Source organism: Alligator mississippiensis, chromosome 16 (genome assembly GCF_030867095.1).
Source record: "Alligator mississippiensis isolate rAllMis1 chromosome 16, rAllMis1, whole genome shotgun sequence".
In the NCBI taxonomy this organism is placed as follows: domain Eukaryota; kingdom Metazoa; phylum Chordata; order Crocodylia; family Alligatoridae; genus Alligator; species Alligator mississippiensis.
In genome coordinates, this window is record NC_081839.1 from 1,427,609 (window position 1) to 1,450,039 (window position 22,431).

At 54.7% G+C, this 22,431-nt stretch overlaps 1 protein-coding gene across 2 annotated transcripts; it reads left to right on the top strand.

Annotated features, from left to right (window-relative positions):
- Positions 1 to 141: 141 nt before the first annotated feature.
- On the top strand, positions 142 to 21,737 carry SLC25A42 (solute carrier family 25 member 42). 2 transcript variants are annotated; one of them, XM_019483955.2, is made up of 9 exons: positions 963 to 6,143; positions 11,078 to 11,197; positions 13,394 to 13,505; positions 15,689 to 15,714; positions 16,659 to 16,825; positions 17,390 to 17,506; positions 17,639 to 17,790; positions 18,152 to 18,473; positions 18,628 to 21,737. In XM_019483955.2, exons 2-9 carry the CDS (start codon positions 11,114 to 11,116, stop codon positions 18,629 to 18,631), a joined length of 984 nt encoding a protein of 327 aa, XP_019339500.1. In that variant the 5' UTR covers positions 963 to 6,143; positions 11,078 to 11,113; the 3' UTR covers positions 18,632 to 21,737. The 2 variants fall into 2 exon arrangements, with proteins under 2 accessions (XP_059575907.1, XP_019339500.1); XM_059719924.1 differs by lacking the exon at positions 963 to 6,143 and adding an exon at positions 142 to 210 and having other exon boundaries at positions 18,152 to 21,737.
- The last annotated feature ends 694 nt before the right edge of the window (positions 21,738 to 22,431 follow it).

The following is a 22,431-nucleotide window of genomic DNA, read 5'->3' on the forward strand; positions in this document are numbered from 1 at the left end:
CGAGCCGCGCCCCGTAGCCCCGCCCCGCCCCACGCGGACTGGCCAGCGCCGCCGCCCGTCTCCCCTCCGCCGCCACTCGGTGGGCGACCTCCGACCCCGCCCCCCGCCGCGCCGCCGCTGATTGGCCGGCGGGCTCGCAGCCCCGCCCCCACGTACCGTGCGGGCGGGGCGGCGGCGGAGGGGACACGGCGGCGGCGGGTCCCGGCGGCGGTGAGTGCGCGGCGCGGTCCCCTTCGCCGCCCGCCTGCCCCGGGGTGCGGGGGGGATGCAGAGGTGGGGGCCTGGTGTTCAAGGTTGCACCTGGTGCCTGGGGTAGCAAAAGCGGGGCCCTGCTGTCCGGGGGGGTTGCAAAAGATCCAGGTGTCCGAGGTTGCAAAGCTGGGGGCCGTGGGGGGTGACAGAGGCAGGGGCCCTGGGGTGTGAGGTTGCGCCCATTGCCCAGGGTTGCAAAGCTGGGGCCCTCGGTGTCCTCGGCTGCAATGCTGGGGGGCTGGTGTCGTGGGGGGCTCGCAGAGCTGGGGGCTGGCGGCCACGGTGCCGGGGGCTGCAAAGCTGGGGGCTGGTGCCCGGGGGGGGGAGTGACTTTCCTAGCACCGTTTCATCCAGGGCACAGATGCGATCCGCACCGCTCTCCCTCGCACGGCACGTCCTTGCCCCGCGCGGGGTGCGCAGCCAGCCGCGTGCCCGGCAGCCCGGAGCCCTGCAAGAGGATCCGCTTCCCCGGGAGTTTCACCTTCCAGGCAAATGAGCAGGATCCAGGTGTTTTCTGGGTCGTACAGCGCTGCGGGCTGAGCTCCTCGTGCCTCCGTTGGCTTTCGTCAGGGGCCGGGGTTCGAGTCCAGCACGGGGTCAACCCTGCGTGCCTCCCGCCCACCGCGGGTGTTTGCATTCAGCCACCCTAAATGCGGGAGGGAAGTGGGGTTTTACATTGCCCCTTGGGTAACCGGGCGGCTAGCGAGTGACTTGTGCCGCTCGCCCGAGGCGAAGGGTACGTGGGTCCCGCAGCAGGAGCCCGGGCTGTCGTATGTCCGTCCTCTTATGCAAAAATACAAGTCAGCGCTTATGCTAGCTTCGATTCCAGTCGCCCTTCCCAGGCCTCGTGTAAGCAAAACATTACTGACCGAAGGCCGCTGGCCTTCGCTGGGCCTCTGAACGTGGGAGAGGAGAAACCAGCTCGAGCGGGTCGTAAAGGTGGGACAGCAACGGCAACTCAAAATGCCTAGAAAATGCTGGAATTGATAACGGGGGGGAAGCCGTGCGGCCGGTCCTTCCAAGCTCCGCCCGACTATGCAGCCTGCTGTCCCGAAGGCATAGCAGGTCCTGCCCTGATTAAAATGCTAAGCTTCTGCACAGCAAAGTTGCTCCTGGAGATAGGACCGAAGAGTTAAAAATGTAACCGCACTCTGTTGACAATCATTTTCTGGTTAACTATTAAGCTCGCTACTAGCTGTGAAGTGTGGGTTTGCCGTTCACCCTTGCTTGGGAGAGACAGTTGCATCCTTATGCTTTCCAGCTTCTCTCGAATGAATGAGCCAGGCTTTTGCTGGCAATTGGCTGCCCTGGGGAGGTTCGTGCGGTCGGGAGGTTGGAATGTTTTGGAAATATGCTCGTGTGGTTTTTCCGTCTTAAACGGTTCAAGTCGTGAAGGAAACGGGAGGTGTCGGTGGCCTGTGGGTACAGTGAAATTTAGGTGAGGGAAGAGAGCTCTTATTGTGAAGGCTGCTGGAGGGCCGGGGGGGGGCTGACCAACAGTCGAAAAGTGAATGCACTTAAAAATAACCTGAGGTTGACTGACCCTAGAGTCAGGTCCGTGTTTTCCAAAGCAGCCGCTGGACTCGTGAGTTTGGTTTGAACCCGTGGGAGGAGGGGTGTCCTCACGGAGGGGCTGAGCATCCGCGCATCTCATCGACGTCTCGGGGAGCGGTGGATGCACCGTTGTTTCTCTGCAAATCAGTCTTGCGCTGCATGCCCCCACCTGACATTTTGGCTGTGCCGTAGCGCTCCGTCTCCACTGGACCTCGCAATGCTTTCCCCATAACATCAGCACGAGCCCTGCACAGAGTGGTGGCAGGGTCGGCGCACTGGGGAGAAGGAGAGCTGGCTTGATGCAGCATTGCTCGTGTCTGGCCCCAGGCCAGTGGCTGTGGCATGGTGCTGTGAAAACCTTTTACGCCTCAGCAGCTCTGTGATCGATGTGCTGATTGAGGCCAGTCCACCTGGATGCCTGGGAGGTGACTGTTTCAGGTGTACCTGGTATGTTGAGCTGGGCTAAGGGAGGCACCAGAGCTGACTTGAGGAGCGCAGGGTTACTTGTTTGTCCTGTAACAAGCCCGCAGCAGTCTGCTTCAACAAGTTTTGGGCCAGAAAAGGTCCCTTTCCTATAGCAATTCTGCTACTAAACATGCAGGATCCTGTAGGCTCGTTGCTCTGCCACGTCGAACCGGCACCGGTCACTGGACGTCAGCGCTGGAAGCACTGTAGAAGTACTCATTGCAACTCTCCAGGGAAGGGTGGACACTCACCCCTTTCACAGAGAGGGTGAACTGGAGCATAAACAGCTTGTTCAAGGTCATAAGATAAGTCAGCCTGGAGGTTGGGGTTAGAAGGCAGGAGTTCGTTGTTCCCAGGTTTCCCACTAATCCACTAATCCCTCCTGTCACGCAGGAAGCTAGAAGTTGATGTGCCATCACGTCGAGGTTTTGGGCCGAGCCAGCTCTCTGATTAGTCGGGAGGGATGTTTAAGGTCGCAGGAAAAGCTTACCCAGTGCCAGATGGGTGACGGCACAAGAAACCAAATGGTGAAATGATTGGATGCCTCAAGTCCTTAAATTCAGAAAAGCCCAGGGAGGCTGCTGCGGGGTATGAGAAAAATAGTGTTTTGCAGGGATGTGTGCGTATCGGCTAGGGTTTAACGAGGAACACCCGAGTTAATGTTTTATCTTTTTAGACTCTGATGCATTTAAACAAATGTCAGCTTCAGGACAGACATGGTCATGTTTCAAGGTATTCTGTTAGAAGAGGTCTGGATGAAGGCAGCCGTGCACGCAGTTGCCAGTCAGAACAGGGGCGGCCTGTAACTGTATATAACAAGGGGCAGGGGGGAGAGACTTTGGTCATTCTGTCCCGCGGGCCTATCGCTGGACCTCCTCTTTGATGTGGACATCTCTCTGGCAAGGTCCCCTCTTCCAGACCCACTCTAAACCTTGGCCGTTCTTTCTGTACCGTGCGCCCAAGGTGCAGCCCTTCCTGTCCATCTGTGCTGCGTGAACCCTTGTCATCTTGATTACCGCACCTCGCTTTCCCCAACCATGGCAAAGGTGATCTTACCCTGCTTGTAGGCACTGGGGATGTTGGGCGCTTGGATGTAGGTACTTGCGAGCCTGCCCTGTCTCTGTGCATGTCTCCCCTGCATCTCCCTTCTCTGTGGCATCAGATGCTGGTCATCCCTAAAACATTTTGGTGCAGACTCCTTTAATTTGGGTATTCACATGCTTTTGATTGATCGCAGTCTTCTTTCCCGGACCCCTTAGACATAGTCTGCGGACCCTCAGAGGTCTGCAGACCATGGGTTGAAAACCAGTGGCCTGCAACAAAGTGGGTAGTGGTTAGGCTGCTAACGTGTTTCGGTGGCCTCCGTGGACTGGGCTGGATAGCGCAGAGAGCTGTCCGCTCCGCTCTCAGTAGCTGCTTGGGCTGTCCTGTTTGGAGCGCCAGTCCATGGGTAGTGCAGTAGTCCCATTTTCTGCAGAGATTTAAATTCAAGACAATACTGCAAATGAGGGATAAACATCTGCCTTGTCGGGCAGGCCCGGGGTTGTGAGGCAGGGGAGTCGGGTCGTGGACCAGGCTGGATTAACCCGGCCATCCGTGGAGGATGCTGGCCTTGCATGTTTCATTAGCCTCACTCTTTTGCACCAGCGCTTCTGCAGAAATGCCTTTCAAGAGATGGGCATCTTGATGAGGAGGAGACTGGCTTCACCTCCTCATCCTGCCATAGCTGTCTGATGAAGAAGCCTGGGTCTGAAAACAACTCGGTGCTCCCATCGGTTAACTTTCCCTGGGCCCTGTTTGCCAAAGTTACGATCTGTCCTGCTGCTAGGAACTGGCCTTCAGTCTGGTTGTGGAGGAGCTCCCAGCTGCGGTCTCCTTTTAGAAACGAGAGAATCAGCTGTGGTCCGGGCTGCCAAGATTTTCTATTCTGTGGAAAGTGCATTCCAAGCTCCGTTCAAAATGTGGGTCTCCTGGACTGCGCTGAATAGCACACTTGGCTTTGCTACCAGGCTTTTTAAAAAGCCATTTTCCAGTGCTCAGTGTCTGGCTCCAATTGAGCATAATTTAGAATCATGCAAGGACTTTGCAGCATTCTTCTCCTAAGTTATTGTGCTGCTTGGGAAGGAAGGAGTTGTCTCTGCTTGTTGGGGGCAGGGGGGAAGTTGCATTTGCCTTGTACTTTGGAATTAAGAAAACCTGTTTAACTTCAGGATGCTTCTGCTAGTGAAAATGCCTATTGCGTGAAACATTGATGCTGTCTTCAGCGTTCGATTAAACAAGCAAACATCCATACAGATCTCATGAGCATTAAAAATGCCATGGATTCTTTAGACATAATGCCTTGGGGTTTAAAATCTTGACTGCGATGTCATTGGGGAATGCTTTGGTTCAAGTTCATGGATTCCCCTTTGCCTGAGGAAGGGTACATGAGCCTGAAAGCCTACAAATACAGGATTTTTTGCAGCTATTCAGTTGGCTTAATAAAAGATATCGGCTCTACTAAGAGTTCTGGATTGGTCAAGCCTTTTTGAAAATCTTCCTGGGGAAAGCGATGATGTTTGCCCCAGAAAGTGAACTTCAGCTTCTGGGATTTCAGTTCTTGTCGCGTCTCTCCCCATCAGGTTCAGTTACTACTCGGTTTCCTTCTGGGGGCAAACTAAGACTTCTTAGCTTCAGTTGATTGTTCCCAGTATCTGTGATGTAAGGCAATGTCTGTTAGTGATGTGGTGATGAACAAACCGAAAAACCAGAACCAGATGGAGCCAACTCGCTGCGGAGCCATGTGGGAGGCTGGCACTTCTTGGTGGAGACGAGTGGTTTTTTTTTTTCTTTCCTGGCATCAGACTGTTCTGCCCCAGGTGTAATCTGCTTTATCTAATGTTTCCCTAACAAATGTGCCTCCAGGCTCTTCTCGGGAATGGAGCTCCGTTTGTACAGTCACAAGGAACTGCTCTTCTCTGCCAGAGCAGCTTCCAGTCTGAGAAACTCCTGATGAGGGATGGGAGAAGAGATCTAGCCTGTGCTTGGTTTCTTGGAGGAGACTCAGGAGAGGTGCTGCTCCCTGGTGGTGTTTCAAACGGGTCTCACAGTGTTTGTCCTAGCCAAATTTTAGACGATTGTATCCCACCTCCAAAATCCCTCTTCAGCTTCAGCTGACTGCAAGGTTGGAGACTTCCTTTGCAGCTCCGAATTGCGCTGTGTTGCTAGTAGCTGTGTTTGTGGGGTGGTTGAAGCCCCCCGTATTAGGATACGGGGAGGGGAGGTGTGTTACGGATGTCAGTTGTTTGAGCAACTCCACTTGACGTTGCAAGCTTGTGTTGCAGACCTGGCATCAGCTGCCTTCCTGTCTTCACCGTCTACGGGCCTCTGTGCTTCAGTCCCAGAACAAAGTGTGCCCCCCAGTCCCTAAATCTCCTTGCCATGTACTGGGTCAGACACTGGGTCCACCTTGCCCAGTCTCCTGTGTCACAAAGGGGCAGAGGCTGAAAGGGAGAATGAACTGGGTCTGACCAGGGTTTTTCCGCTGGTCCTCGCCCACTTGCAGCCTCCAGCATTTAAGGTCCAGATAGCCCTGATTCAGAGGCCATGCCCCTCACTCTTGTGCTTAATAGCTACTGACGCCCCTTTCCTCCAAGAATGTGTCCAATCCTGTTTTTCAATCTAGTTAAACTCTTGACAGCTAGAAAAGTGCAACAGCAAACTGGAGATATGCTGCTTGTTTTACTGCCACAAATCAAGCTTGTCCACGACTATATGGAGAGCGGACACGTTCCTTTAGCAGCCAGAGTCATGCGGTCGTGCTGTTGCCTGTCAGATCGTTGTGCCTGGCGTTGCAAAACACGTTCATCATTGCCACCAGCGTGAAGTGGAAGGTAAATACATCTGAGAAAATTGCTGTGCTTGGCAAGCAGCTCGCTGACACTGCTGGGTATTTGCATTGCAATGGCTTTGCCATTTGCTGTGGAGCAACTGGCAGTCTTTTAGAAACTTTGCTGTCTTGTACCAGTCTAAACAGACATAAAGAGAAGACAGTGTAGGGCAAGCATGTTTCAGTAACGACAAGCCACCAGCTACTATATTGGCTGGATGCCTCAGCCTGCTGTATGTTAACTGAATCAGTCAGTGTAAGAACGGGAATGGCTAGGTTTGCTTTTGCGGCTTTCAGAGTATCGGGGTGCTTAAAGGCAATGAGATTCTGCCAAGCCTGTTTGTGGCATCTGAACAGCTGCATGCTTCAGTGAATAAGCCGCCTGCAAGACGAGCTCCTCCTTGATCAGCAGAGGAGTAGCTGTTGCCAGGAGGAGGCCAAGAAGGATCCTGTTCTAGGTGCTGTTTTGTCTTGCCTGCCGGCGCTGACACTCCTGGGAGCGGAGCAAGACCTAGGGCCTGCCCCAGGAAAGGACATCGCCAGCAGGCAAGCTGTGCAAAAGCAGAGAGGTGTGCAGGTTGTGTTTTAATTATGGCAAGTTAATTTCATTAGGTTTAATTGAGAGGTCACTTAATAACCTGCAGATCGTGGCTTTAGCAATGCAGTTTTTTTCTTTTAAGCTCTCTGCTCTGAGTTTGAGATTAACCCTCCTGTTGCCAGTTCTGGTTTGCTGGTATTTGAGTCAATCTTTTTATTCTTTAGGTGACAAGGTGCTGTGTCGATTCTGAAGGTCTCATCCAAGGAGGGAGGTCTAGTTGCAGCATGGGGAGGAGTTCTTCCCCCTGGGAAAGCCCAGTGATTTTTGCAGAGTTGAGAGACTCCGTTCTTTTTGGGCAAAGTGTTGATGGAGCAGTGCATGTGCAGCTTTCTTCTTTGGGAGCCCTCTCTATGATCTGACTCTGTCTCATCTGTCCTTAATTCAGAAAAGAGCTGTTAAAAAGCAGAGTGCCTGGCCTGGCAAAGGGTTAACTTGATGGGTAAATTGAATCCGTAGGCTATGGTTTGTTCGGATACTCGCAGAGCGGGGCTAGAGATGAAAATCCAGGAGGACTGTTCTCCTTAACACGCACAGAACATGCTGCATGTCCAGGAGCACGCGCGGGGCTGAGGATTCCTGTTGGCTTCCACACTTACCAAGGCAAATCCAAGAAAACCCTTGTGACAAGACCCTCAGATATGCGGCCTGTAAGCCAGGCGGGTACCACGTTGTCTGTGACCAGCGTGCACTTCTCAGCTGGGCACTCAAGGGTGCTCGGTGGAAATCTGTGCTTTGCACCTTATTGCTGACCTTATTCCTCTCAAGGGGTTAACAGCATTTCCTCCTTAGCCTAGAATATGAGAAAATGCTCCTTTCTACCCTTTTTAAAGATTGGAGTCACTTTTCTAGGACTTAAATTTGGCAGATATAATGGGCTCTTTGTACTTTCCAGCCAGCGGGCTGGAGTCCTGTTACAGAGATGCAGTGTGTGTTACTGATTAAACTTGTTTAATCTTTGAAGCCCACCGTGGCCAAAAGTTTTGCTTTCACACCGTAACGTCTCTTGGGCAGGGGAAGTCGTCTCACCACCTGTTTGTCCAGTGCCTAGCATAACGAACCCCTTGCCCGTGTGTGTGAGCTATGGAGTGGAGGGGGCAGGAGCAATACAAATGACCTGTGGGCATACGGTAGGAAGTAAAACCCATTTGCAATCCCCCTCCTCTATCCCCCAACTTACCTGGGCCTCGTGTGTAATCATAGGCGAAAGTGCCCAGGTGCTGAGAGATGCAGGGTCTCTGCAAATATTGGGCTGCTCCCTGCCACATTTCTCCTGATGGCTTGAGGATCAAATCTGATTGATTTACTAATGAACTGAGGTTTGTTTCCCAATTGTCAGGCCCTGCCAGCTCATGCTGGACTCTTAAAGAGAAACTGGGTTCCTTCTGCTAATGCATCATTAGGGCTCTTGTTACAAGTCAGCTGATGCATGAGCCGGAGTAGCATGCAGTCCCCCTGTCGAGAGCTGTGCTGTTCTGCAGAAAGAAAACGTGGGGAGAAACATCTTTCCTGCTCTTTTCCTTAAGCCCCGACCCTGCAGAGACCTCCGTGGTGCTGAACTGAGGTATGCATGTAGACTAGGTGGAGCTCTGGTACTGCTGGTGTGTAAGGGGGAGCTCAGGATAAGTCTGCAGAATCAGTGCCTTAGCTCCTGAAGTAAGATGCATCTCTGAACACGTTAGCGGAGAAGATCATTGAATTAGCTGATGCCATCCTTATTGCGTGCACCTCTGCTAAAACCATCCCAGGCTTACTCATTTCCTTTTCTATGCAGAAGTGTCTGTCTTGGCTTAAAAATCATTTGGACTAGCTTCGAGTCACAACTGCTTGCAAACACTGTCACGGGGTAATACTGTGGACACAAGCACGGATGTCATTGATGCCATCCCTTGCTTGGGGGGAAATGGGGGTTGCTGCTTTGGCCCGCATTGCTGAGGCAGGGCCTGAGATGGTGAAAGGTGCTACCTTCTGCTTGTGGCTTTCACTTTCACTTAAATGCACTCTTCTCTGATGGAGTCTTTAGGGAAATGGGATGAGGAGGAGACCAGCAGCTGCTACGGGCAGTTGGAAAATCAATAGAGTATTTTACAAAGTGACACTGGTTTAATAACATCATCCCTTGTGAGGTACGCTGTCTTGTTCTCTTAGTCCTGTGATCTTTATGACTCCGAGAGTTTCCATCTGATGTGGCCACGCTGTATCCTGTCTCTCTCTGCAGGCTTCTCGGTGCATACATTGCTGTTGTTCGTTGTTCAGGTCTGCTTTGGAGTGTTAAGTCTCTTCTTTCTTTCTTTCTTTACCACTTGAATTGTTACCCTCTGGGTGTCCTGCTCTGAACATCTGGGGAGTGGTGAATGTGAGCTCTTGCAAACAAGGGCAGCGTCTGGCATTCAAGACGCTGTTGCCCGTTCGCTCTCCTTCAGAGCCAACGCGTGGGTCGTGCATGGCTCTGGGATCTTCATCACATCGGTTGTGCATGAATGCATATGGAGAGGATTTGTCTCTTGGATTACATGAATATCGCCCCAATGACAGGGGGGATCTGGGAAGAGAAGACTAGCACTGATTTATGGCAGTGATGTGATAAAATAGGTCAGCAGGAGTGGAAAGCACTGACAAGCACATGGATATCTAGGGAAGTCTTAAATGAGGTATTGGCCTTCCAGAAATGTTCCTGGGTAGGCTGGCTGTTGTGCCTCAGTTTCCCCACCTGTGGGGTAAGGACTGATGGGGGGAATTTGCTTGAGAACAAGGCTGAGGAAAGCAAGCTCCCGGTAACTCAGTAGAATCGCTGGTCCTTATTTCCCCCCTTCCCCTCCCCTTTTCCCAAAACATGGGATGTTTTCGGGTCCCGAGATCTCGTGTCATTCTGGCATTTGAGCTGTAACACCGAGGGACGCTCTGACCTCGGCAGCTGTTTTATTCACAAATGGTCTGATGTAATCTGCCGCTTGGGCAAAAGCTCCTGAGTCTCTTACAACTTTTACCAAAATTTTTTGAAAGGAACTGATTTTCTGTGTCAGCGGGGGATCAGAAATAGGCAAACCTGAGGAGCTAAACGGATGGGGGCAGGTCAGGGGCCGCAGCCGCCGCTCGTTGCATGTGACGTCCTTTTCCCCTGCGACTGTAACACGGTAGTGAAGAGTGGGGTGACCCTTTCCAGAGACTGCTGAGAGCATGTGTCCCAGCGAGAAGCCTCCAGACACCCGTTGCCAGCAGCCGCTCGGCCATGCTTGAAACGTCTGGCTAAAAGGAACCTGCCGTGACTTACCGTGCTGTGATCTCACATCATTGGCATCATCAAAATAGTCCCTGTGGCAGAGATGAGGCATCGGCTGTTTATTTTAGGAAGCTGATGGATCCGGTTGCTCATGCCACCCTCCTCGAAGGGATTGCTGGGACTAGATTTTCCTCTTTCCCTACCCAGCAGTACAAGCCCTGTGTGCCTTGTCCTGGGGCACCTGGAGGTTGAACATGCAGAGAGAGAGGCATCTGGGACCCTTCCCCACAAGCAGTGGGAGAGGGCAAAGTCGCGTTTAATTCCTAGCTCCTGAAAATTATGTGCATTTTAATCTTGCCCTGGAGAGCTGGGGTGTTAGAAAACCATAGTCACAGCAAAGAAACGTGCCAGGAGGGAAGGAATTGACTATTTTTAAGCCTCCCTGCCAGGGGTGATATAATTTGCTGCTAAAATCCCTGTGGGCAGAAGTGGAATGGAAACAGATTGAGGATGGTCCTACATGGTACAGATTTCAGATTGCAAGGGACGGGGCTGGGGGGGAGGAGGGAACCAGTTTAGAAACCCCCATTTTGAAGTCTGGCGGGACCCCTTTTAGGGTCTCAGACTGGTTGAGATCCCACTGTGTGTCTGAGAGCCCGTCCTTGGGGCCAGCGGCATTCGTGGCAATCTTAATTGCAAAACAACTCTGTACGTGACTTTAGGAAGTTTCCTTGCTGATGCTGCTTTTTCTCCTATTTAAACTATGAAGCTGGGAACATTGAGTTATTGCTGTGTAAGATCCAGGATCTCTGCAGCGTCCTGGACCCGAGATCTCTCCCAGGTCCAAAGCGTACCCATGAAGGCACAGGAAAGGGTAAAACCACTTCCAGGAATAGTAAGCCATGTGCTTCCATTAGCAGGGAACTGCCCCGTAGACAGAGCCTCTGCTGTTGGCTGCCACGGGGGAGAGCTGCTGTGCTGGAGGCCTTGGCACACACGGCCTCGAAGCAGGTCTGCCTGTGAGAAGGGGCCTGCGGTGCAGGTCGTGCTGTGCTCCAGGGCAAGCACGAGCAGTACCTGGATGTTTGCTCTTAACTGCCGCTTTGTTTTGTGTTCAATTTAGGAGCTATAACTCTTCCGCCTAGCAAGCACGCCTGGTATGGGTAATGGTGTGAAGGAAGGGCGAGTGGGTCTCAAACAGAACAATGTGGAGCCGATTGTGGCCGCCCGTCTCCTACCTGAGGTATGCGGGGGGTTGCAGTGGATTTGTGGGCAGCTAGCTTCTCTGCAAAGGAAACCTGAGTGTCAGCAGGCCTGGGCACCCAGCAGGAGCTGCAGCAAACATGCTATTATTGCACCCTTCCAGTATAAGCACCTGTGAAGCTGCTGTTAGCAGAAAGGTTGAAGACAGCCTAGGCGTGAAGGTGGGGACAGCTGGTGGGATCCTAATGACAAAGATAACGTGCAAGCCCGAGTCACCTCCTGACTGGTGTCAGGAGAATGGGGAGAAGGGATGGTCTCTGGCAGAGTACCTGAATAAATGCAGTTGTCACAGCGAGCCAGCAGAAGAGGCACAGGTGTGGGGTGGGAGTTTGCAAATGACAAATGCACCAGCTGTGTGAAGCTAGTCTGGGGGGCTTGTCTGTCTGCCCCTTCCTGATCCTGGGCTAAGTTGCCTCAGTGAGGGACATGAGTGTCCACCTCACTGTGCCTGTAGCATAAGCCAGGCTGGAGGACAGTGGTCTGGACCATGAAGGAGACAAGCTGGGGATCCAGCGTTTGGCACTTGTGATGCTGCAGCCTCGCCAGCCGCTCAGCCCGGTCGCCTCAAAGAGCTCTCCTCTGCGAATGGCTGCATGCAGCAGAGCCGAGGCAACTGGAACCTGTTCTGCTCCTGACTTGTGTCTTGTGTCTGCCCTTGGTTGCCTGACCCTGTCTGGCCAAAGCGCTTCCTGCAGCTCAGGCAGGGCTTGCAGAGGCTCGGGGCTGCCTTTTGCCTCCCTTCAGCTGAGAAGTGGGGGAGAGCCCGAGCTGATGGACCCTGAGAGTGACTCCTGCCTGCATTGCAGTTATTCTCACTAATGAGATGGGCTGGTCAGGTCATGGCAGAGTGGGCCAAGCAAAGTAAGCAGCAGTCTGTTCCCTGCTCCATGCAAGTCTGAACTGTGCCACTAGAAGCTAAGGTGGCCATGACACATCTGGACTTTGCTGACAGCACAGCTCGCTGCCTTCCTAGTGTCGGGTGTCCCAAGCTTTCCCTGGCTCTGCCTGCGTGTTCTGAAGAAAGCTGCCCTTGAACATGAAGCTGGAACGTGTGACAGGAGTACAAATGCTGATAACCCTTCCACCCGTCACCCTCGTGGAACCTCCACACCTCGCCCCGAGGATCCTGAGACCAGTTAATGTGGCTGGGGCATCAGTGGAAGTGCATGTTTAAAAGAACTAAGTGCCAGCTGGGAGTCTGTGGCTCCAGCCTGGCGAGTGCAGGACCCGCTCATCCTGCAAGCATGGAAGGGACAGACCCCACCGGTGTGAAAGGTGCCCGACTTTGTACCCTGCCACACTCATTTAGTCTTTGCCTTTGGGCTCCAACCTGGAGCTGTGTTTCTGCTTGGGAGTCTCTGGCATTTGGGAAGTGGGATTCTATTTTGTGGGGCCTTGGCCTCAGTTTCTGGTCATCCTAAATCCCTGTTGATCAGGGGATTTAATCCAGGGAATTTTAGGCAGCAAAGACCTGCCAGTTGTCCTTGCCCCAGGTTGGGAGAATATTCCAGTAGGGCCCCAGAGATGGCTTTTTGCCTCCCTGATCTCAGCTGGAAAAGACTCTGGGCATGGCTCTGCTGCGGGGCTCGCTGGGACTCCCACCCAGGCTAGCTGTGGGATTAGATCATGCCCAGTCCTGTAGCTGCCTTCTCATGGTGACAAGCTGCAGTGGAAAAGCCCCTTGCTCCTGTCTGTCTCTAGTTGCAGAAATGGGTGTTGCATCAATGCCAGCAGCTGGATGGGGTCACATACCCATGTTGGCCTTGTGCCTTGGCAGCAGCCAAAACACAGGCTGCCGGCGGAAGTGATGTGCACAGAACTCACAGTGCCTCAATTTAATGGAGTTGGCAGGTTGGGAGCATAGGGTTCGGGAGACCCAGACACATTCTTCCATCGTGCATTGCAAAGCAATTCACAGGCCAAGGCAGGAAATGTAGAGCACACCTCCACAAAGTCTAGCACTGACCCTGGTTACTGCAGCCCCAGGACTGGGGTGGAGGATAGCTTCACCAGGGCAACTTGAGTCTGGCTTGGCCACGTGGGAGCTCAGAGCGTGGGCAAAGCTGGCCTGTGTCTGTGCCCCTGAACAAGCTCTGCAGTGAAGTCGTGCCCTTTGCAGACGTGCGCAGTGGTTGCCTGACCTCGCTGAATGCTGATACGTGCTTTGTTGTTCCAGGGGGGTCCAGAGAAGAAGAAAGTGCTCAATTCCCTGATGTCCGGTGCCTTGGCTGGTGCCGTGGCCAAAACGGCTGTTGCCCCACTGGACAGGACAAAAATCATGTTTCAAGGTGAGTGCTGCTGCACCCAGGACAGAGCAGAGCCCCCCACTTTCTGCTCTGCAGGGCCCTGGCTGGCTTTGGCAGCGAGGGGGCCACAGCGACCAGTGCAAGGCCAGAACCTGCACGAAGCAGAGCAGACTTGGTCTTTCCTTCCTGGTTGGGATCATAGTGCCCGATCCTGAGGCCAGGAAGGGTCAGGTTTAGGAGCTTGGATCCTGCTCCCATTTGACCTCCAATGGAAGAGGGGACCCTTTGGGTCCCAGGGCACAACGAAGGCAGCAGGGGCACATGGGCCTTGTGTGCTCTTCCCGTCTCTGTCTTTGGGGGAAGGTTTTTGAAGTATGTAGCAACTGTGTGCTAGAGACTGTTGCAAGGCAAACCAAAGGGGTGCATGATGCCATATGGACTGCTTGCATTTCTGTGCCCCGAGAAATGCCCCAAAATGTCAGCGAGGAAGTAGGAAGCGCAAAGGGAACAGGGGACACTGGGAAAATCAACTTCTGAGTTGTCCAGCTGCAGAATGGGTGGCAGGGTTGTGCATCTGGCTTGTTACAGATTAGTAGCATCTAGGTTGAGCCAGCTCTATTTGCTGTTTAAATCAGTCACACTGGGCGCTTCCAGAGGCAATGGAGCAGGGGGAAGAATGTCTGGCTTTGCTTGGCATGGAAGCCAGACCTTTTGGACCCTGTACCCTAAAAGTGACCACCTGACAACACCATCAGCTGTTTTGAATAGCAAATTCTCCCGCCCTCAGTGGGAATTAGGACTTGGTCCAGGGCTCATCTGCCAGACTGTGGGTATAGTCCAATAAATCCTTATGCAACAGCAGGAACCACTAGGAAGTACCGTACCCTTAAAGAGGGGGTGGGTGTGATCGTCTAATGCCTTCGACTTCTTCGGAAGCAGCAGATTTAAGCTGACCTGGCACTGTGGATGAAGTGAGCTTGAATCCAGTCTGATCCTTGGCAGCAATCCTGTTTGAGGTGATTGGGCTCAATCGTTCTCTGCTTAGCGGAGGCCCACATCTGGTGCAGCAGGGGACAGTGGTGCAGGCTGGAGCTGGGGGAGGGGGAGGTAAGAGCTAGCACAGCTGAGAGGAGCTGAGGTCAGGGCTGAGATGCATCGGCAGAGCTGTGCATGGTATTGCACCTGCTCGTGTTGAGCATTGCAGCTCATGGAAGCTGTTGAGCTGCAGCCGGGAGTGCACAGGTTGCGATGGGTCCTGGTGAGCAGAGGAAGGCAGCAGCAGAAGTGCCCTGAGCCATGTCTGGTAGACAGATGGGGTACGCAGCTAGCTTGTTTGGCGTGCTGAACTGCATGGGAGGTCACTTGTCTGATTACGAGCATCCGCTTGTAACTTCAATATCCCAGGGAGTTCCCTGTCTCTCACCGCTGGGAGGGTTTTGTCCTGGGAGTGGCTTGCTCTCAAGGAAGAGGAAGTGGCTGTGGGCCGTGTGGCCTATAAAAGTTATCTCAGAGTGAGTAGCTGGGTGGACCTCGGTGGGCAGGGCAGCAGCACAGTGTTTGTTGTACACAGCTCCCAACTGCCGGAGGGGCTTGAGGGAGCAGCAGAAAAAAAATAGGATTGCACAGTACTATTGTGTAGACAAGAGTTACAAACCACAAGGAATTTGAAAGCAGCTGAAGAAGAGGCTGGGTCAAGACCATGCGTCATTAGCAGGGGAGTTCTGCGGGGGGAATTAAACACCAGAGAAATCTCCCTTCCACTCGCTGTGCATGTCCTGTAGCCAGAGGGGAGCTGTCCAAACTTTGAAAGGACACTGGAAAACCAGTGCCCTGATCCGGTAGTGAGCCGTGTGTGGGGAAAGCTTCCCTGTCGCATGGAGTCTGAGGGAGCCCTTGTCCTTTGCAAAATGTGAGCCTAACTCTGTAACTTGTGTGCCGGTGTCTGTTACATATGCATCACTCTTAACACACAGAACTGGCTTATGCACCCCAGGTCTATTCACCTCCCCAAAGCAACAACCTGCCAGTGCTGGCAGAGGACGGAGCTCTGTCTGCTGGGAGGTGGCCTGGAGATTTGGAACTGGGGGAAAGGCCCAGAGAAACAATTTCAGTTACCGCCGGGGCTGGTTTCTTCTGTTTGTTGAGCAGAACGCCCATCTGATCTTTGCCACTGCTGTGTGCAGCAAGTCCCAGCCCTCACCACCACCTCCTTTTTTTTTTTCTAGTGTCTTCAAAAAGATTTTCTGCCAAGGTGAGGCTCCGTGTGCATCTCCTGGTGACCCGAAGCGTTTGATTAACGGTAGCAATAGTAATAAAAGGGCTCTCTGTTGTATTTAACTGTCCTGCCTGAGTTTTATTGGCAGTGTTTATAGGGAAAGAGCACTGAGGAAAAGCCTTGTAAAGATATTATGAAGGTTATTTATAACACTCCTCCAGGCAGAAGCTATCTTGGGCATGCCTGTGCCCATCCCACTGTTCAGAGGGGTCCCAGTCCTCAACTCATGCCTCTGTCTTGCAGAAGGGTTTTTGAACCCGAAAGCTTGCTTAATAACTATTCTCCAACCATTTGGGTTGGTCTAATAAAAGATATCAAATTCACCCAAGGAACCTTGTCTGCCTCTGTCTTGCAGAGGCACCTAAATAATATGGTGGGAGTTCCTTGGGCTCTGTTGGGTAGGCCCAGTCCCCGATGCCTGTCCTTCCTCTCCCAGCTGACTGGAATTGGTTCAGAGACTGCAAGTGTGACTTTGGGCAGATGCTTTCCAACAGGCTTGCAAAGTGCTGTGTGTGCCCAGTGCAGCCTGCTAATGTCCATCAACCAAAGTTTGCTTTTTTCCCCCAGTTTGCCCCAAGAATATTGATTGAGGGCTGTGAGCTGCACAGACCTCAGGGCAACCTTGCCTTGAGGGGCTGAGTCCAAAGACCTGCCATCTCCAGCTTTTCTTTTCCTTTTCAGCATGTATTGTAGGAAAAGTGCAGCTGGTTTTTGTGTCCTAAACTGATGCTGTCGTGTTGTGACTGGGCACAACTGGGGGAGCAAGGGGAAATGGCTAACATCTTTCCACATCGCTCTGGGGTTGGGCCTAGGGGCACTGTTTTGCTGGGACTTGCTCTCCCCTGTAGAAGATGCTCTAGGTCCTTCCCAGTTGAAATGTTACAGTCATGCAGACCCCTCTCACTTTCCATTGTGTGCAGGAAGCCTACAGGTTCATCTACCGCAGCTACCTCCATGATGGCATCTGGAGCCTGTGGCGCGGGAACTCGGCCACTATGGTCCGGGTCATCCCATACGCTGCCATCCAGTTCTGTGCACACGAAGAGTACAAGCAGCTCCTGGGCAGCTACTACGGTTTCCAGGGAAAGTAAGGCCCTGTAGGGCTGGTCCTGGGTGGGGAGAGTTCGAGGTCTGGGGGAGTGAGGATGCCCCACATGGCTCAGCAGAGAGCACTGCTGCCAGGAGAGCCCAGTAACACACTGAGACAGAGGGCAGGGCTGCGCAGAGCACAAAGGAGTGTCCCTGCTGCCCCCATCCTGGCTTTGGGGCCCTGGATAGACTCCCCCTGGCTGGCTGTTTGTGGAGGGTGAGTGCGGGGCATGTGGGGCTAGGAGGTTCCTGGGTGCCAGAAGGATGGTGGCAAAACCAAGCATCTTTCTGCTGCAAGAGAAGCAACAGGCTGGGGTGCCTGGAGAGCTGCCACCCAGCCCCTGTGCCCCAGCCCAGGTCCTGGCTTCTTCCTACATGGGCAGGTGGCATCTGTCCCTAATGCAGGGTTCCCTGCGCCTCTAACCCTGCCATTGCAGCAGCCTGCAGACTGTCCCTAGTACCAGCTCCAGGGGGATTTGGTGTCGCTGTGGAGGGAGCCTAAGTTAAAAGCAGGGCTGACTCTATGCACACATGAACTGTCCGTTCTCTCCCCTCACTGCAGAGCGCTACCTCCCTTCCCGAGATTCATCGCCGGATCGCTGGCAGGCATGACAGCAGCCATGCTGACTTACCCCCTGGACCTGGTCCGGGCACGGATGGCAGTCACACCAAAGGAGATGTAAGTGCCTCACAAGGACATGTGGCTCGCCTGTGAGAGCTGGTGAGGTCCGAGTATCATCTGATGGAGGCAGTGCAGAGTCACCCCGGGGCTTTGTGCAGATGCTAACCCTCTGCTTCTGTTCCGGGGCAGGTACAGCAACATCATTCACGTCTTCATCCGCATCTCTCAGGAGGAAGGGCTGAAGACCTTGTACAGGGGTTTCACACCCACCATCATCGGTGTGATCCCATATGCTGGCCTCAGCTTCTTCACCTATGAGTCACTGAAGAAACTTCACGCAGGTAAAGGCTGCAGCAGTGCCCTTTGCGTTGGCACAACTGTCTCCCATCCTTGCAGTGGCAGGATGCTGGCAGTGCCTCATACCCCTGCTTTCCCCGGGGCAGACTAAAGAGTGTGTTTGAGGTCTCAGGCATTGTGCCTGGATTTTTGCTGGAGGTTTTAAGAGCAGGTTTGACAAACATCTGTTCAGGGGTGCTTCAGACAAGGATGGTCCTGCCTGGGACAGGGGGCTGAACTAGACGTGATCTCCTGAGGGCCCTGCCAGCCCGATACTCTGTAAGCCAGAGGTTTGGAGCTGGGTCACAGGAGTCCTGGCTGGGCTTGCAGCTGCTTACACCCTCCGCCTCTCCCCTCCATCCTCAGATCACAGCGGGCGCTCGCAGCCGTACCCCGTGGAGCGGCTCCTGTTTGGGGCCTGCGCGGGCCTGATTGGCCAGTCGGCCTCCTACCCCCTGGACGTGGTGCGTCGGCGCATGCAGACAGCGGGGGTCACAGGGCACACGTACAGCTCCATCCTCCTCACCATGCAGGAGATCATCCGTGAGGAGGGACTGGTCCGCGGCCTGTACAAAGGGTTGAGCATGAACTGGGTCAAAGGTCCCATCGCCGTGGGAATCAGCTTCATGACCTTTGACCTGACACAGATCCTACTCCGGAAGCTGCAGCACCGCATGGACGTCCAGAGGTAGTGTTTCTGTCCCCGAGCACTGGGAGAGGGGGGCTGCGGTGCCTGTGGAGAGGCAGGAAACGCCATCACGTCCCGCTGCTGCCGAGGTCTGACATGATGATTTTCTTGTTGTAACGAGCCTCTGAGTTATGTGGAATTAACCCTTCCCCAGGTGAACAGCCCTGCTCCTCCTGGCCTGGGTAGGCTGCCACCTCCTTGCGTTTAACACTTAGATGCCAGGAGCAGAGCCCATCACGCAGACACCAAGCTGAAGGTGGGCTCCCGGCTTGTAGAAGAGGAGGTGCCCCTCCCTGGGTCCTGCCAGCAATCTCTGTCTGGCAAGCAGGCCTTGGCAGTGCCATGCTGTGGGTCTGAGGTGAGTGCCCGGCCGGGCTGACTGGAGCAGTTGCATCTCCTCTGAAACAGATAAGGCTGTGCTGAATGCCTCCTGCACCAAAAGGCTCTGTGTGCACCCACCACCCCTCTTCATTTCCACTTCCGTTGTGGTCTCGTTGTTGCCTGTCTAACAGCCCACATCTGAGCCTGTCTAGAGCCAGCAGAGGCTGCGGCTGGCATGGAAAGAGCTCAGAGCACCAACACGGAGCTCCTGCGCCTGTCCTCACCCGGGGTGGGAGCAAATCAGAATGTGAATTGGAGGCAAAAGCAGGTCATCTCTATAAGCCTCCCCCCATGTCCCTAAAGGCAGCATTTCCCAAGGGTTTTAGCAGATCCCAGTATTAGGACTCCAGAGAGGTAAGAGGGGGTGCTGCCTGCTCAAAGCACATCCCCCACACCGCCACCAGTATTATCGGGCTTGCTTTATCAGCACTGCAAGAACAAACATCTTGTAGGGGTGTGCATGCGCATGCATGGTGTAGACCTGTCGCTGTCCTCTGCGGTGGCTGCATGAATGGGATTGACCTAACATTTACCCCCTGCTGCAGAGCCACCCTGCTGTGTGGCCAGGCACTGCCTGGCCCTGGGCAGCCCAGCGGGTTCGCTTGGGCTCTGGCAGTTTTCCCCTGGAGTTCTGTGGGGCCAGCTCGGCCCTGGGGAGTCCTGCGCGGGCTGCTGTGGCCCCGTGCCGGGCTGAGCTGCGAGTGCGAAACCGACCCCAAAGCATGTCTGAACGTAGCTGGGGGGAGTGCCCTGCGAAGTGGTGCTTTGAGGGGCTGCTGCACACTCTTATGCTGGAAAGAGGCCTCTCACCTCTCTCCTCCAGGCAGCTGAGGCCCAAGGGGAGGTCTCTTCTCAGTCTGGCAAGGGTGCTGCTTGTGGGGGAAAGGTGGCGGGGATGAAGTGGGAGGCAGGCAGACTCCAGCAGGAGCCCTGCTGCCCCCAGGCATGATGTTCTGTTCTTGCATTGCTCTGGCTGGCTTAGGTCTCTGTGCTTGCTCCTGGAGCAGGCTCTACTTCCAGTGCCAAATGTTTTCCAGCGTGAGTACATGCGACAGGTGCCTGCCCAGACCCTGATCCCCTGTGGTGTGGTGGGCCAAGCTGCTAGCTTGCTTGTTGGCCTCAGTGTTACCTCCACAGCAGCGCACAGGTGAGGTGAGGCCTCAGTGCGGTCTGCCTGTGAGTGTCAGCCGTGGTGACGCCCGTCCCGGTCGCTGCCTTGTCTTAGAAGTCGATTGCTGTCACCAGGTGTTTTAAGGGCTGCACAGGCCACGGGTCTGTGGCAGGGGACAGTCTGATGCCTCCCTCCATGCAGGCGAAGCTCCGCTTGTCCCTCTGCAGGGACTTGAGCCATTCCCTGTCCCAGCGGGGACGCTGCCCTTGTCCGTGGTCAGATGGGGCCCTTGGAGGCAGCATCGCACGGTGACAAGAGAAGCAGAGGAGCAGCTGGGGCTCTGCAGAGCTGTCTTGGCACAGTCGGTTGGCTGTCGGGTTCATCCGATCCCTCTGGGCTCCTCTCTGGGCCTGCTGTGCTATAGTCGCTGCTCCTGGGAGCGAAGCAGCACCGAGGGGGCGCAGGAGGTGGCTGGGTGGTTGCCCTGCACTGCCTCTCTTGCCCCTCCACCCCAGGCAGTGCCATTCTGAAAGGGCCCTGGAGCAGAGGAGCCTGGTGGGATATGGCCTTTGGCTGGGGAACCTGGGGGTGCGTGGGGCGAGGGGAGGGGGCAGCTGAGGCCTCCGCACCAAACCTCTGTCGCCCAGGGCGAGCCTGGAGGTGCCTGGCCCCAGGGAGCCTCCTTCCCAGCTGCACCTGATTCTATCTTAAACTCTAGCTTCAGCCTAATATTTCCCTGACTTTCAGGCCCGTGTTAGCTGAGAAACAGGCCATTTCCTGTCCGTCACGGTAACGTCCGTGTTCTTCCATTGCTTACACAAGTGTTCTTGGAGAGACCGCGCGTGTGTGTGTGTGTGTGTGTGTGTGTGTGTGTGTGTGTGTAAAAGAATGGATGTGGTGGGGGGGGTACAGGGAAATACAGGGAGGGGCTGATCCATTGGAGGCAAGTCCCTGGCTCCTGCATGTGCCCCAGAGACCTCTTCATGGGCTCTCCGGGAGCGCTGGGCTTGAGCGAGGCAGCTGGCCGCAGGGTAGGGTGGTCAGGCCTGCAGCAATGGCAAGGTAGGTGGCAGGTCTGGGTGCATGGAGAGCTTACGGGAGAGCAGGGCGCCCTGGAGCAGCCGTAGCAGATGGGAGCGAGGGGTGGAAGTGTGGCGAGGCCTGCAGCGAAGGCGTGTCTGCTGGTGCCGTGGCGGTCGTTCTTACGAGCGTGGCCATGCAGAGCGGTATAGGCCTGTCGCTTAACTCGGGCAGGTCTTGTCTCGGCCGGGCTGGAGCGCGACCAGGCTGGCACCAGACAGGCGCAGCATCTCCCTGGGAGCAGCGGTTTGAATGAAGTCCAGCACCAGGGAGCAGATCTGGCAAAGGCAGGGAAGCAATATTGCACCGAGAGCGGGAACTGCCTGCTGCGGTTCCTTCCATCCCGCTCGGGGCCGAGACGGCGCGTTGTGGCCTGGCCCGGCTGGGGCCAGGGAGGGGAAGTTGTGAATAAAATCAGTCCTGTCCTTGCAGCGTCCAGTTCTCCCTCCCTCCTCCCCGCACCCTGCCGGTGTGGTCTATGCATCGAGCACAAACCCTGTCCAATGCCTTTGGTTCAGATGTGTCCCCGCCACGCGTAGGTGCCCGTGTGTGCGGGCAGACAGATGGCCTTCCTTGGGAGCCGGAGCTCTATTTTGATGCCGTGAAGACACTTTGTTACAGAATGTTTATATCTATTTTATGATTTGTGCCAAGAGAGGATGTATATTTAATAAAAAACAAAACCCGCCTCATTTCCCGTGCTCCTCCGCTGCGCCGTGGCCCCAGGCATGGGGTGGTCTGACGCAGGGGGATCGGGCCCTGCTCTCGTGGTACCAGGAGTGAGATGCCTCTTCCCAGCTGCCCTGCAGCCGCTTCTGCCAGCAGCGAGCAGCCTGGAAGGGAAGCTGCTGAGGGCTGGGTTTGGAAGGCTCCTTATCAATGGGAGCTTTTATTTGGAAGAAAACAGTGAAACACGTGGGAAGGCCTTAAACTTCTGGCATCTGGGGTGTTCCCCGGCCTGCATCTCTGGGGGGGGAGGCGGCTGAGCAGTGGATGGTCATGGGTCCCTGCTTATGCTGGGAAACCTGTGGGGCTCGAGCTGCCCCATGCCTCCTGGGCATCGCCCTCCCAGCAGCCTTGCAAAGGGGGTTTCCAGTGCAGCTGCCCCGGTACAGGAACCAGCACAGCCTTTTCTTGGGCCAGAGCAGCCATGGGCTGCTGCTACATGCGCATGGGAACCTGCCCCTGGGGCAGACAGCCCCTGTCCTCCTATGCTCCTGTCTGCACCCCCTCTCATCAGGATAGGGAACTGGGGCATCGATGGTGATGGGGCCAAGCTTGGAGTGGGGCCATGGGGTGACCACCTCACCTGGTGCAGGTGGTTACAGCTCCTGCTGCCTCTCGCTGCGTGTGAAGTTAAACCAGTGGCCACCAGAGGCTGCTGCT

Bases quoted from the DNA above. Each gene is read 5' to 3' on its own strand.
- SLC25A42 (XM_059719924.1), top strand. From the start codon at position 11,114: ATGGGTAATGGTGTGAAGGAAGGGCGAGTGGGTCTCAAACAGAACAAT. The intron at 11,198-13,393 runs GTATGCGGGGGG...TTGTTGTTCCAG, and splicing joins CCGCCCGTCTCCTACCTGAG to GGGGGTCCAGAGAAGAAGAA. The intron at 16,826-17,389 runs GTAAGGCCCTGT...CCCTCACTGCAG, and splicing joins TACTACGGTTTCCAGGGAAA to AGCGCTACCTCCCTTCCCGA.